The 14,741-nt window shown below is 42.4% G+C and overlaps 1 protein-coding gene across 1 annotated transcript in view; it reads right to left on the reverse strand.

The window, feature by feature from the left end:
- The window catches only part of CDK14 (cyclin dependent kinase 14), a 485,190-nt gene extending 479,449 nt beyond the window's left edge, over positions 1-5,741 (reverse strand). Inside the window, exon 1 of the mRNA XM_036429493.2 lies at positions 5,489-5,741. Within this exon, the coding sequence (XP_036285386.1) occupies positions 5,489-5,579 (91 nt within the window). The 5' untranslated portion in view covers positions 5,580-5,741. The remainder of the gene's footprint in view (positions 1-5,488) is intronic.
- Between the last annotated feature and the right edge of the window lie 9,000 nt (positions 5,742-14,741).

The raw sequence follows: 14,741 nt of genomic DNA on the forward strand, positions 1-14,741 counted from the left end.
TAGAATTGATAGTATCAATTCTAATTATTTTTTTAAATAATTAGAATTGATACTAGAGAATTGCAAATATGGAATGAAGACCCTCAAGTTGAGAGATGAAGAAAGCAGAAAACCAGAATTCTTCAATACCCAGAGTAGACTATTTCCTTCTTGCCACCCCCCCACAAATCCTGCCAATTCCTCCAACATTCTGGATAAAGATGGAAACTGCCGGTGTATTTTCTAAAATATAAGAGCAGGGAGACAGGTTCTCTCCCCTACACACTATTCTTGAGTCCTGGATCCTACAGGGGAGAACCAAGAAATCTATGGCTTCACTGAAACCCTCTATTGCTAGACACCTTACACGGAAACCTTGCCCTGAAGAACAGTTGTAATAACGAAGGCCAATTAAAGGTGTCATTTCCAAATATTTATCAGTCACCCAACAAGCACACAACATTTCATTATTGATTACATTCCTTGACTGTCATTAATCATTCACATAAATGTAAGCCCACAATCGTCTTCATAGATATGGTGGAATAATAAGCATATTACATGTTTCTGGGTTAACAGCGAAGCATGTATTAAGTCATTTAAGATAATCAGATTTCTATTCATCCTTTTGCTCAGACATTGCTTCCTCTAAAAAGCATTCCCTGATCTCACTAAGACTCAAGAGATACCCATCCTATGTTCTCCAACAGCAAATTATGCCAATCTTCAAGGTGGAACTTTTCAATATACACATAGTCTATGCTCATTCATTGGCCTGTCTTCTCTTAAAGTCGTGAGGACAAGGACCGGTATCGACGCCAGCCCAATATCTAGAACATAGCATGTGCTCAATGATTAATTAGTTGTGTAATTAATGAGCTATACATCTCAATGGCAAAAAGACAGCACCTTACATTAGAGATACTCTCTAAAGTTGTGGCATCTGAAAACCATACACTGCTCTCTTATGAAAGGATCCTTGATATCAATTCATTTCATATTTTTCAAAATAAAATCTTTTGAAACCGCATTGAGAGAGGGACAACAGCAAAATTTTGTCTCACCCTTTCTTATATTTCTCTTACATTTCTCTTTTCTGACAGAATGGACTTATCAAATGACAACTGGGTTCTAGAGTTACACACTCATAGCACAAGGTAACAAACCAAAAATTCAGTGTAACCACAGACTCTTCCTCTTACTCAGTTCTCCAAAAAAAAAAAAAAAATCTTCTAAAGAAAGGGAATACATGGGTTTCATCTCAAATATCAAAGAGTATTAACTTCCTTTCTCTAGGAGAAAATCCAAATAAGGGTGAAGAAATGCATTCAAATGAATTTGATGAAATGTCACTTTGACCTTACCCTTACACCAGATATCACAGGACAGCTTTCTCCTCCTAGGCTAACATTCAAAAATAAACAAATAAACCAAAGCACTGTTATACATGCATACTGGCATGACCAATGGACACAGACACTGGGGCGGTGGGGCTAGCCTAGGGGGTGGAATTGGAGGGGATCAATGGGGGGAAAAAGGAGACGTATGAAATATTTGAAAGAATTTAAAAAAAAACACACACACACACACACACACACACACACACAAAACAAACACAATAACCACTAGCAAAATAAATAAAGAAAATAAATAAATAAATTTTCATATAAACTTTCTAAAAATTTAACAAATTGCCATTTGTCTTTGTTTATGCTAGCCTAAATTAAAAAAAAACACACATGAGACAACTACTAGTATAGTAATTCTTAAATAAATCAATACACAGACACTATTTAGCAGTAAACCATAAATACTAATGAAATCAATGGATGACTTTGAAATTCAATTACACCCATATTATAAAAGAACCATAGCTGTATAACAGTCACTCCCTGGCAGATGTCGTAAATTAGAGTGCCATGGCTTGAAAGCCAATGTGTTTTATTAGACCTTCTACAATGCAGTAATCTCAAATCAGCTGTATTCAAGATGGGCAATGACAAAGTTGGCGTGATCTTTCTTGTAGGAATAAATTACACATTAGCACTGCCACTTTCAGGTAATCAGGATTATTATTAATAAACATCGATTAGATATCACCTACTTTCAAAAATCACCCTTATTTTCTGTAGCTGAATGATTACTGCTTTCTATGGCTAAACAATAATACTGCATATTTTATCACACAACAAGCTACACTTTTCAGTCATACTAAAAAAAGCAAAATAAAATCAGTTTGTTTATTTCAAAAGCCATCACAGATTGGTTAAACTGAATAACTATGCTGTGATATTGGATTTTGTAACAGGAATAAATACGTATTCTTTGATCTCCTCATGAAGTTCCAATGAAGAAAGGAGAAAGATAGAAGACAAAGTAATTGAGGAATAGTAGCCTCCAGGAATGATCTCCATCATGTGACACATATTGCACTAGATATTTTATGTTTTTTATCTAATTTAATCTTCACAACAACCTTAAGAAAATTGACAAATGAGTACTATGAGATTTGGAGGAATTCTGCTAGTTGCCCAAGGTACACAACAAGCAGGGGGGGAAAGGGGGGGGGGTTCAAAACCCCTTTTAACTAATTAATTAAACCCATAAACAATTAATTAATTAACAAATTCTCATTTGTCTTTGTTTATACTAACCTAAATTTAAAAGAAAAAAAACATGAGACAACTATTTGTAATTCCTAAGTAAACCAATACACTGACACTATTTAGCAGAAAACCACAAATACTATTGAAATCACCTACTTTCAAAGAAATGACATTTCTTCATATTCATTTGAATGCATTTCTTCGCCCTTATTTGGGTTTTCTCCTAGAGCAGTGGTCGGCAAACTGCGGCTCAAGAGCCACATGGTGCTCTTTCCACCAAGTACCAAAGCCTGGGCGAGTCTATTTTGAAGAAGTGGCATTAGAAGTTTTAATAATTTGGCTCTCAAAGGAAATTTCAACCGTTGTACTGTTGATATTTGGCTAATGAGTTTGCCGACCACTGGCCTAGAAGAAAGGAAGTTAATACTCTGATATTTGAGTTCAACTCCAAAACCTCCCTTGCTTTCAGGCTAGCTCTACTGTAAAGTCAGGGGCCACTTCTGCCCTTACTTCTCTTGCTCTCCACCAGAAGATCAATTATGTCAGTAAGATGCCATCACAAATAATGATAACAACATATTGTGAGCATCTATTGAGTATTACAGAGCACACAGGACCTCATATGTATTATTCCACTAATGCCTATAACAAAATTGATTTGTACACACACACAAAAAAGTTGAGGGACCTGTATAGGTCATCCAGCGACAAGTAGCAACGCCAGAAATCCCCAACCTGGGAGACACACAGCCCACAGCACCCTTTACCTGTGTACCATGTAATTCCACCGTGAAACCTCAATTCGACAGCCTCCAGCACCTTAAAAACCCTTAACTAATCAGATTGTTTTCATTGATTTTTGATTTTGCAAACACAACATCAAGAAAACGTATGGATAACAAAGGCTCATTTTTCTGTAATGCTACTTCGAGGAAATGTCTTGGGCTTTAAATCATAATCACTTTAAATCTCTTTATCTCCTCTTACAGTATTCCAGAATGAGACGGGCTGTTCGAAATCAAGCCTTCCCATCGATACAATAATCAGTTATGTTTACCGCACTGTACTGTTTCCGAAAGGAAGTAAAAACCTACCAGATCTTAGAAGACATTTTAACAAGAGCCAGAATCAAAGGGAGTTTCACATCACTAATCTCAGGAAGCTAGAAAATCCAATTAACTGTACTGCCCCATTTGACAGCACTGTGGTTAATCTAAATGATACTGATTGTCGATCAAATGCTTGAAATTATTTAAACATAAGGAATTTTTATATTAATGTCCTTGGTTTCTTACTGAGTTTCAATTGCAATGAATTATTTAACAAACAACAAAAAAAAAACTGGAAGGGCTCCAGCAGAGTCATTATCATTCGTAAATATACAGTTAATGTGTTTCAGAAGGGGGCTTAATGGACTGCAGACCGCCTCTGTGACGGTGGGAGTGGGCGGCTGACATATCCACCTTAATAAGAAGCACCCACTTACCACCACCCTGTCCCCTTCCCTCCTCTTGCCTCCAAACTTCCTTTGAATGTACAGACTCTTCACAGGCATCCCTCACTGTACAAGTGAAACTGCACACAGCCAATACACGTAATAAATAAAACCGGGACTAACCATTGGGTTCAAACCGTAACTTCACAGGCATCTTGGGAAAGATTGGGTATCCCAATGTGAAATTGTAAGTTAAAAAAAAACACTACATGTTGACCCATGTTTTGTTTCACTGGGAGAAAGTTCACCTATTTTCCAATGCACTTATATCCTAATTTTTTAAATGAATGGATAGAAGGATGACTACAATACTCATCCAGGGTTTTATTTTGAAGGACCTCTTGCTCAAAGCCCATTATTAACACCTTCATTAACGTGGGTGACACGTTAAAAAAAAAAAAAAAAAAAAAAACAAAAAAACAAAAAAAAACAAAAAAAAAAAACAGTGAAACAAAGGCTAGAAGTCTTCTGAGGGTTTCCAGTGCCAGCAAGATGTTCTTGCTGAAAGCAGTTAGCTGTGTAAACGAAAGTTATGTTCGGTCCCAGCCCCTGTACTAGGGTTTAAAGGGGTTTTCTATATGGCCAATCCTAGAAATCTAGCAAACCCATTCAACGTGATGCTGTTGTCACCCAGGTACATCTGTCACATGAACTTGTTCTTAAACGTTCTGAACATTTCTCGGCCGGTTTTTATTTGTCGGTCAGTGGGTTGGCTGGATGGTTGGTTAGTTGGTTGGTTGGTTGGTTTAAAAGACAATAACAGCCCTGGAGCTCTGATACGGGGGAAGAAGTTCGGGGGACATTTCTAAACGTCTTGACAAGTTCGCAGCGCGCATTCCCCTGCAGGGATGGAAAAATTCAGAAACACCCAAATGTCTCGCTTTCTAGGACCTGAGTGCCGAACAAAAGGTCCCACGGTACCTGTCCCACTTCCTTCCCTTCGCATTCGCTGTGTTCGGCGATGCCAGGGCACAGCGCAACGTTCCACCCATTCCCAAAGCTCGGTTATTGACTCAACACCCAGTACCCACGCCTGCGCGCCCGAAACGACCACGGACCCGCGCAGCCGCCCGCTCCCCGGCGTCCCCCCGCCTGTCCCCCCGCGGGCGCGAAAGCCCGGTCGGTAGCAGCGGGGACGGGGAAACCCAAATGTGCAGGCTTCAAATCATCCACAAATGAAACCCCAGATCCTGGAGGAAAGGGGGTGTCGCCAGCCTCCCCGGGGTCCCGGACGATGTTCCCCGCATCGCCTGCGCACGGCTCGGCACATCCCCCGCGGCCAGGCTGCCGCGGCAGCGCTGGTGCCCGGGGCGCGGGGCGGCGGTGCCCGGGGCGCGGGGCGCGAGGCGGCGGGAGGGACGCGGGGGGCGCGGGGCCAGAGCGCCCATCCGGGCGGCGCGCCACTCACCGATGCGACTGAAACTCTCCGACAAAGTTCTCCGCAACTTCTTCATCTTGCCGATCTTCTCGGCCGGCTGCGGCTCGATGAGGTCGCACATCTGGGCGACGCGGGGCCACCGCGGCAACTTCCCCAAACTGGTCCAGAGCGGAGCGCAGACAACGGCGAGCGCGCGGCGGGGAAGGCGGCGCCTCCGCTCCTCCGCCTCCTCCGCCTCCGCCTCCTCCGCCGCCGCCGCCGCCGTCCGGGAGGCGACGCGCGAGCTCGGGCAGCGACCGCGGGCTCCGCTCGGGCCTGGGCTCCGCGGGGCGGGCGGGGGCCGCCTACGTGGTGCCGGGGGCGGCCACCATCGCCAGGGCCGTGGAGGCTCCGCGCCGCGCCGCCGCCGCCCGGCTCATCTCCCTCCTTTGTAACCCGGGGCGGCGCGGCCGGGGCGGGGGCGGGCCGGGCACCAGGTGCTGGAGCCGGGGCGGCCCGGGGCGCGGGGCGCGGGCGGAGGGAAGTTCTCAGCCCCGAGTTTCGGGCGATCGGAGGGGAAAGGAGCCCGGGCGCAGCACCGCTGCCCGCCCCGCCCTCGCCGCCCCTCCCGCCGCCGCCGCCCCGCCTCCCCCTCGGCGAGGGCCCCCAGCGCGGGACCCCGGCGCGACCTCGGCTCCCCGCGCGCAGCCCGCGTCCTCCGCGGCCCGCGGCGCCCCCGCGGCGCCCCCTCCTGGCCGCCCCCGGCCCTGCCGCCCCGCCCGCAGGGCTGGCCGAGAACCCGCAGGGCTGGGAGCGGGCTACGCCGGGGGGACCCCTGTCTCCGGCCGTGGAGAGGCCCCTGAAAGGAAGGGGATGGAACCGAGATGGTTTATCTGCGTGGTTTTCTCCCTGCCACAAACCCGGGTGGAAAGAGCGCGGGGTTGGGGGGTTCGGGGGTGGGGCCGACCCCGCTGTCTGCAGGTCGGGGTGGCAGAAAGGCCTGGAGGACACGCTGGGGCTTCACGGTGACTTCTACTATTACTATTTTGCCCAGGAAGCTGTGAAGTGAAAGATGCAAAGGGAAGGGTGTGCCGGTTTAAGCATCCAGAGCAAAAGCAGGACCTTCAGCTGGAACCCCTGCAAAGCAGGGCGAGAGCTCTGTTTCCTTCGTCCCCGTGACACCCTGAGCCACCGAAGGAAGGAACGTGGATGTGATTTCGGATGTGAATATCCAGTTTGCAGAAAATGCACACAGAAGTCCTGGGTCTGTTTTTCATATTCAGAATATGTATGTCCGAATTCGGAGACTGAGAAGCCCGAGAGATTCCGACCTCCTCTTCCCTGACCTCGGAAAATAAATAAATAACTTTAAGGGGGGGTGGGGGGGGGGGGCCCGGAGGTGCTTTAGTGCTGTATAAAATCCCAGAACAAACAGTTCGGGCAGCACACACACATCATCTTCATTCCACTCAAAGGAGTGCTCCAAATGTCAGTCTCCCCCGGGAGCGCAGAGGAAGACGGGGGAGGGAGGGCCTGCGTGTGTTGATTTGGGGCCAGCAAGCTCCTTATGAATAGAAATGGAGTAATCTTGAGTCATCTGGCTGTGTAATAAGAGTTCTGTGAGCGTGTGACAATGCAGTTTGGTTTTGAAGGAAGTTTTGGGCAGTTTGTGTTTTGTTCACAGATTTTTATCTTAAAAAGTAGCCCCCTTGCCTTCCTCATATTGTGAGGCAAAACACTTAGATTTCTTCTGCTCTGCACTGAGCACATGATAGGGTCCTGGTAGATTGCAGCCGATTTTTTTTTTTTTTTTTTTTTTTTTTTTTTTAGTCCAGGAAGTCAAGCCAAAGTGGGGAGCACAGGAGGGTAGGGAATTCGTCAGGAAGTCCATGTGGGTGAAAATGCAGGGATGTGGTTTACCTGTGACCCTATCCAGATATTGCAGATAGCAGTCAGTGTGACCCCAGACAGAACCAAGTTTCACTTTCACCACTTCCTCAGGGGAGGGAGAAAGTTAGCAGCTCTGAATGCAGACGAAGGCAATCAAATTACTGGTGGGTTGTAAGAGTGGCCAAAGATAAAGAAATGGTCATTAATTTAATAAACTCTGTGGCTGTTTTATTTACTCTTATTAGTGGCTGTTTATACTTACATTTTCTCTGATCACCCCAGTATTTAGTATTTATGACTTTTTAAAAGGTCAACTTCTGCTTAAATAAATTATGGTATATTCATACAAAAGTAAACTTTTTTATATATTTAATTTTTTTAATATATTTTATTGATTTTAGAGAGGAAGAGAGAGAGAGAAACATGAATGATGAGAGAGAATCACTGATTGGCCGCCTCCTGAATGCCAACTCCTGGGGACCAAGCCTGAAACCCAGGCATGTGCCCTTGGCTGAAATTGAACCCGGGACCCTTCCGTCCACAGTCCCACACTCTATACACTGAGCCAAACCAGCTAGGGCATATATTTGATTTTTTACACTGGGAAGGTGCTTGCAACCAAGATACATGCCCTTGACTAAAATCGAACCTGGGACCCTTCAGTAAGTAGTCCGATGCTCTATCCACTGAGCCAAACCAGTCAGGACAAAGGTAAACATTTTCTACACTTGATCATAGCCAAAGGCTGAGAAGGGATAGGTTAACATTTTTTAATGAGATAGATCAATATATATTGATGTATAATTATATCTAGAGTAAGTGAAAAACCATTATCATTAACCCATTTGTGTATGCATGGAAAATTCCTGCGGGGGGGGGGGGGGGGGACAGAAAACTGTTAAGTGTGCATATCCAGAATAGAAAGAATGTTTCCTTTGCACTTTAACCTTCAAGTATAATTTGAATGTTTGACCCAAAGAATGGATTCTTTTTATCATAATAAAAATACAAACTTAAGACATTAAAAATATTTACTTCATTTTTACCTTCTCTACTCTGAAACGTCAGCTCTCCCACCTCCAAAACAACTTCACCAAATTACAACAGTACACCTGGCAGGAGAAACAGTTGGTAGGTAGTAATGGGCCAAATAAACCTGGGCAATTATGAATAACCAACCAACTTTCCGTGATATGCTTAGTTGTTGCGTTGGTTGGTTATACATTAAAATGGCTAATTTTGCAAGAAAGTGTGATAACAAAGAAGAAAAATTTTAAGTGGATGTTTAAGATATGTACACTTACGTTATAGGATTCAACTCATTATACAGTTATTTGTTTCACATTTGCTTTCATCTTGGATTGTAATGTCCCTGAGGACAGGGATGCTAAGATACAAAAGATCCAGTGCCTGTGTCATAGCGGATGTAAATTAAATGTTTGTCAAATGAATGCAGAATGCAGTGCTGCCACTGAAAAGGGATGTGTTGTCCTCAGAAACGACGCTGACTATCCAGCATCTGTGCAGCATATGCATCCTCAGTGGGAGGATGGATCGGTGCCAATTCCCCCCCTGAACTTCTGGTTCACAAGGTCAGAGAGCTGGCTGGCCTGAATTAAAGGTGCAGTGTCTGCATACAAACAGATAAGTTTACCTAGGGACTAACCCAGCATGGGATGACCTTAATTAAATCCATCCTTTAAAGTAGGGGTGTCGAACTCAATCAGAGAAGGGGCCAAAATCTAAAATCCAGCCTAAATCGCGGGCCGAATGGTTTACTGAACAGTCATAAATTGTCATTGTGATGGAAACACAGCGGAGTGCAGTGATGACAGCACGGTGCAGGCCACATTGCAAGGCCTGGCGGGACGGATTTGGCCCGCGGGCCTTGTGTTTGACACATGTGCTTTAAAGCATGCCGTGTATTAATTAGGCCTGGAGTAGTAGCAACAGTGCCTGGAGACCCCGGATTCCTGAGTTCTAGTCCCTACTCCATCACTACGTGTGGTGTGGCCTTAGACAAGTAAGTGACTTACCTACTTATTATCTTTAAAATGAGGAGCTTGAACTAGGCCAGTCATAGCTGCAAAATTCTGGTTCTAAGTTGAATGATTAAATTTCTCCTCTCCTAGCTTATACACTAAGTGATATATACATTTCTGAGAGCAATTAATACACAAATGAGAGAGACAAGAAATTATGAGAATGTTAAGATACATTTCTAGTCATGTTATACATAAATTATGCGTTTACTATGTAAATGGATCTTGTCCATATAAGAAAAATGACTGACTTGTATGCTAACAGTAAATTTTAAGGGAATGAATCCTAATCCAAATAAGATGAAATATAGAGGTTTTTTTAAATTTTATTTATTGATTTTAAAGAGAGCAAGAAAGTGGGAAAGTGAGAGAAAAGGAGAGAAACATAGATTTCTGATTTTACTTACTTATGCTTTCACTGGCTGATGTGCCCTAACGGGGTATCAAATATACCACATTGGTGTATCAGGATGATGCTTTACCTGACTGAGCTACCCGGCCGGAGCTAGAAAGGATTTGATTAGAATGTAAAGTATCAGCAAATGCAAAAGCAGATTTATTGACCTGAAACAACATGAAAAGATATTACCAGAAAAAAGAAATCCATAAATCAAGAATAGCAAGGATGCGGAGAATAGAGTTGGAAAATAAAGTTAAAGAGAAAACATTCATTTATGTAACTTGTTAGAATTTAGCCAAAGCATAGTTTTATTTTAATTATTATTTTGTTTATTGATTGGAGAGAGAGAAACATCAATTTGTTGTTCCACTTACTTATACATTCATTGGTTGCTTCTTGTACTAGTATATGCTCTAGCTGGGGAGCGAACACGCGCAGTCTTGGAATACTGGGACAATGTTCTAACCCTGTGGTTGGCAAACTACGGCTCGAGAGCCACATGCGACTCTTTGGCCCCTTGAGTGTGGCTCTTCCACAATATACCACGGCCTGGGCGAGTCTATTTTGAAGAAGTGGCGTTAGAAGAAGTTTAAGTTTAAAAAATTGGCTCTCAAAAGAAATTTCAATTGTTGTACTGTTGATAGTTGGCTCTGTTGACTAATGAGTTTGCTGATCACTGTTCTGACCAAAAGAGTTACCAGGCCAGGGCTTCGCACAGATAGTTAAAGATTAAGAGTTATAATCAGGTGTCATTGTTAAGGTACTGGAAATTTACATAATTAAATATCCTCTTAGAACTCTAAATAGTCACCCTAGTTAATTATTTTTAGCATCAAATATTACCCTCCCTTTTTGAACACATCCAAGAACTGAAGTAGCACAAGGAGAAGCCCTATACCCAGTTTTCAAGTGAGTCATCAGCGAAACTGTGACAAGGAAACTAAAATTCCTGTCACCAACTTTCATGTTCCAACTGTTGGATAATGTACAGGCTTAAGCACCCTCCTCCTTCCCCTCTTCCCCCTTCTTATTTTTTTTTTAACAAAGAGCAAATTAAATTAAAATTAAAAGGGAAAGGAAATAAAGGATTGCAAAAACCATTGTAAACCATTGTATTCACACTCAGATTGATGCAGCCTCTCCCTCCCACTGCCATCAGCCACCCATTGCCTACCCACTCCAAATTTGAATCCTTTTCACATTTATGAAAATCGCTCCCTGGTAGCACAAACCTCCAGGCTTCTTCCGGAAGAAGAATTCTATTTGTCTGATTGTTTTGTAGGTGGTTCTCTTTTTTATTATATATTTCAAGAGACCTAGGGAATTAAGTAAATTGAAGTACTAGCAAATGACTGTAGGAAAAGCAAAGTTGTTGAACATGAAAATGAATTCAACCAGCGTAGGTCTGCGGACTGAAGGGTCCCGGGTTCGATTCCGGTCAAGGGCATGTACCTTGGTTGCGGGCATATCCCCAGTAGGGGGTGTGCAGGAGGCAGCTGGTCAATGTTTCTCTCACATCTGTTTCTATTATAGCTCTCTATCCCTCTCTCTTCCTCTCTGTAAAAAATGAATAAAATATATTTAAAAAGAAAGAAAGGAAGGAAGGAAGGAAGGAAGGAAGGAAGGAAGGAAGGAAGGAAGGAAGGAAGGAAGGAAGGAAGAAAGGAAAGAAAGAAAAGAGAAAAGGAAAGAAAAGAAAGAGAAGGAAAGGAAGTGGAAAGGAAGAAGGAAAGTAGGAAGAAAAATAGAAGGGAAGGAAGGAGGAAGGGAAGAAGGAAGGAAGGAAGGAAGGGAAAGGAACTAAGAGAAGAAGGAAGAAGGAAGGAAAGGGAAGGAAAAGGAAGAAGAAAAGAAAGGAAAAGAAAGAAGAAAAGAAAGAAAGAAAGAAAGAAGAAAGAAAAATGAAAAGAAAAAGAAAGAAAAGAAAGAAGAAAGAAAAAGAAAGAAAGAAAGAAAGAAAGAAAGAAAATGAATTAAATCATAAATTAGCTCAGAATAGTTTTGAAGAAAATAACACCCAGGTCAAAGTGTGCATTGAAATACTGATAAATTCTGCTCTCCTATTAAACCATGCCTAAGTATCAGAATGGCATCTTATTCCCATTTATTGTTTGTAATTTATACAGTAGAAGCTTACATAAGAAAATACCACCATTTCTAACTAACATACACTACTATGTTACACAAAGAAATGTACTTACAGATGTCCCAAGATCTTCACACAGTTTCCAATTCTGGTTTGAGACACTTTGGTTACCAAAGTCTTTTCCTTTCAAACACATATGTGGCCCTGACGGGTGTGGTGCAGTTGATTGGGCATGGTCCTATGCACCAAAAAGTATGCCAGTTCCATTCTGGTCAGGGCAGATGGGGGCTCAATCCTTAGTAGGAAGCATACAGGAGGCAGTGGATCAATGTCTTTCTCTCACATTGATGTTTCTCTCTCTCTTTCCCTCCCCTTCCCCTCCCTTCCTCTCTCTAAATAGCAATTAAAAAGAAAAATTTTCTGCCGCATGATGTGTGGCAGTTTTCTTTCTTTTGCTATAATGAGATATATATATATATATATATATATATATATATATATATATATTATATATATTTATACACATATACATATACACACACACACACACACACACACACACACACACACACCGTATTTTTCGGACCATAAGACGCACTTTTTTCCCCCCAGAAGTGGGGGGGGAAAGTCCCTGCGTCTTATGGTCCAAATATAGCCTACACATATACTTTAAAAAAAAAGTTTTTTTACTTGCCCGGCTCTGTGTGGTCTCTGTGTGCTTGCCCGGCTCTAAAATGGTTCTAAATGCTGCTGTTTACTTTACAGGGTTGATTACATGTGTTTATGACTGTGATGTTGGGTTTTAATGCACATAAAATATTTTAGGACACTATTTGTTTCAGAATCTTTTTTTCTTCATTTCCCTTCTCTAAAAACTGGTGCGTCTTATGGTCCGGAGCGTCTTATGGTCCGAAAAATACGGTATATATTGATTATTGCTATAGGTTGGGAATAATTATGGCTCTCCTTATGGTGTATATAGGAACTATTCTGAAACAGAGAGAGTTCAAGAAACTGGCCAACTCAAACAGGTTAATAAGTGATCAAAACTTTTAAATTCCAGCACTCTGTTTTACTTTTTCCTACATTGTGAAAGCGGTGGTAATGAAAATGCACAATTGACTCTGAAAATGAGGCTCCTTTTACTCTAGCTGGTGTTTGTAAATGAACTACACATTCTATCCCTTGTCGAGCCACTAAAACATCAGTAATGGCTTAATACCATGCAGTCTGGTCATAACTGCCATTTAATGCGACACTCCTCACCTACGAGGATGTCATACCAAACTTACCTGGTGTTTCAGCGGCGTGGGTTGCCCTAACTGAACACCATAGGCTGAGTGGCTGGTAAGTAAAAGAAACACTTCTCTCAGTGCTGGAGGCCGGAAGTCCAAGATCAGGGTGCCTGCATGGCTGAGTTCTTGTGAGAACCCTCTCTGAGTTGTGGATTGACAACTTCAGACCAAGTCCTCACATGGCAGAAGGGGTGAGGGGCACTCTGGGGCCTCTCTCATAAAGGCACTAATCCCATTCATGACAACTTTACCATTTCTAATCTAATCATCTCCCAAAGACCTTCAAATACCATCACACTGGGCGGGGTGGGCGGGGGAGGTGTTAAATATTCAGTATACAACACTTGGAGAGCATTTTCAAAGGACTGCTCTAGAACTTCCTAGTCAGGAATTGGAGGGGCAGAGAAGGAAGGGGCACATATAGATTGAATAAGCTTCTGGGAACCCTGGCTGGTGTACTTAAGTGGTTAGAGCTTGGACCTGCTCACCATAAAGGGATGTCCCTGGGCTGCAGGTTCCAACCCTGCCTGGCCCAGGTGTGTGTGGGAGACAATCAATCCATGTATCTCTCTCACATGGATGTTTCTTTGTCTCCCCCTCTTTTCTATTCTCCCTAAAAATAATTGAAAATATCCTTGGGTGAGGATTAACAAACAAATAAAATAAATAAATAAAATTTTTAGAAAAGCTGGAAAAACCTCTCAGGAAGTAAAATGAGATGAAAAGAGAAAAGGTAAAAAAAAATGAGGAAGTTACTGTCTAGTCCAGTAAGTTCAATAGGGGAGTTCCAGGAAGAGAGAACCGCAAAAATGGAAAGGAAAAATTATCAAAGAAAACAATTCAGGAAAATTCCCTCGAATGAAAGAACATGACTTTCCAAACTGAAAGAGCTTCTTGAGCTCCCAAGACAATGGATGAAAATAAACCCACACTGAGGCACATCTTATTATTTATTTATTAATTGTTGTATTGTTTGTATTATATCTGTGAAAGTACTTTTGCTCGCCCTATATTCTAAAAGCTTTCGAGAAAGAAAAATAGGATTCTAAAAAGAAGCAGGTATCAGAATAACCTTGGACTTCTTGATGCCAGAAAATAGCAAAAGGAAATGATCTTTTTTTTTTTTTTTTTTTTTTTTTACTTCCATGATTTCTAATGTAGCGTTTCCCTGCCAAATTATTAAGGGGAAGGTAGTATATAGATTTTTCAGACGTGCAAGGTCAAAAACATTACCTCAAAGGCCCATTTCTCAGGAAGCTATCAGAGGATTTGTTTAACCAAAATAAGAGAAAATGAAATCCAGCATATAAGGTTCTGATACATGGGAAAGGTAGGTGGACGGTGAAAGGAAAATCTAAGGCCACAAATTTATTGGCTATCTAGACACATGACATAATACACTCACCGTGAATCTTAACAAAGTATTTTTAGTACTAACACTAAGCTGGGGTTCCCAGCAGAGAAAAGACTCATTCAGGGGTCAGATGAGAAATAAGCAAAGGGATAGGGGTGGTTTGGGGCTCTTTAAAATATATATCTGTATTGATTTTGGAGAGGAAGGGAGAGGGAGAGATAGAAGCATCAATGATGA

This window comes from Pipistrellus kuhlii, unplaced genomic scaffold, assembly GCF_014108245.1.
Source record: "Pipistrellus kuhlii isolate mPipKuh1 unplaced genomic scaffold, mPipKuh1.p scaffold_m20_p_10, whole genome shotgun sequence".
NCBI classification, from domain to species: domain Eukaryota; kingdom Metazoa; phylum Chordata; class Mammalia; order Chiroptera; family Vespertilionidae; genus Pipistrellus; species Pipistrellus kuhlii.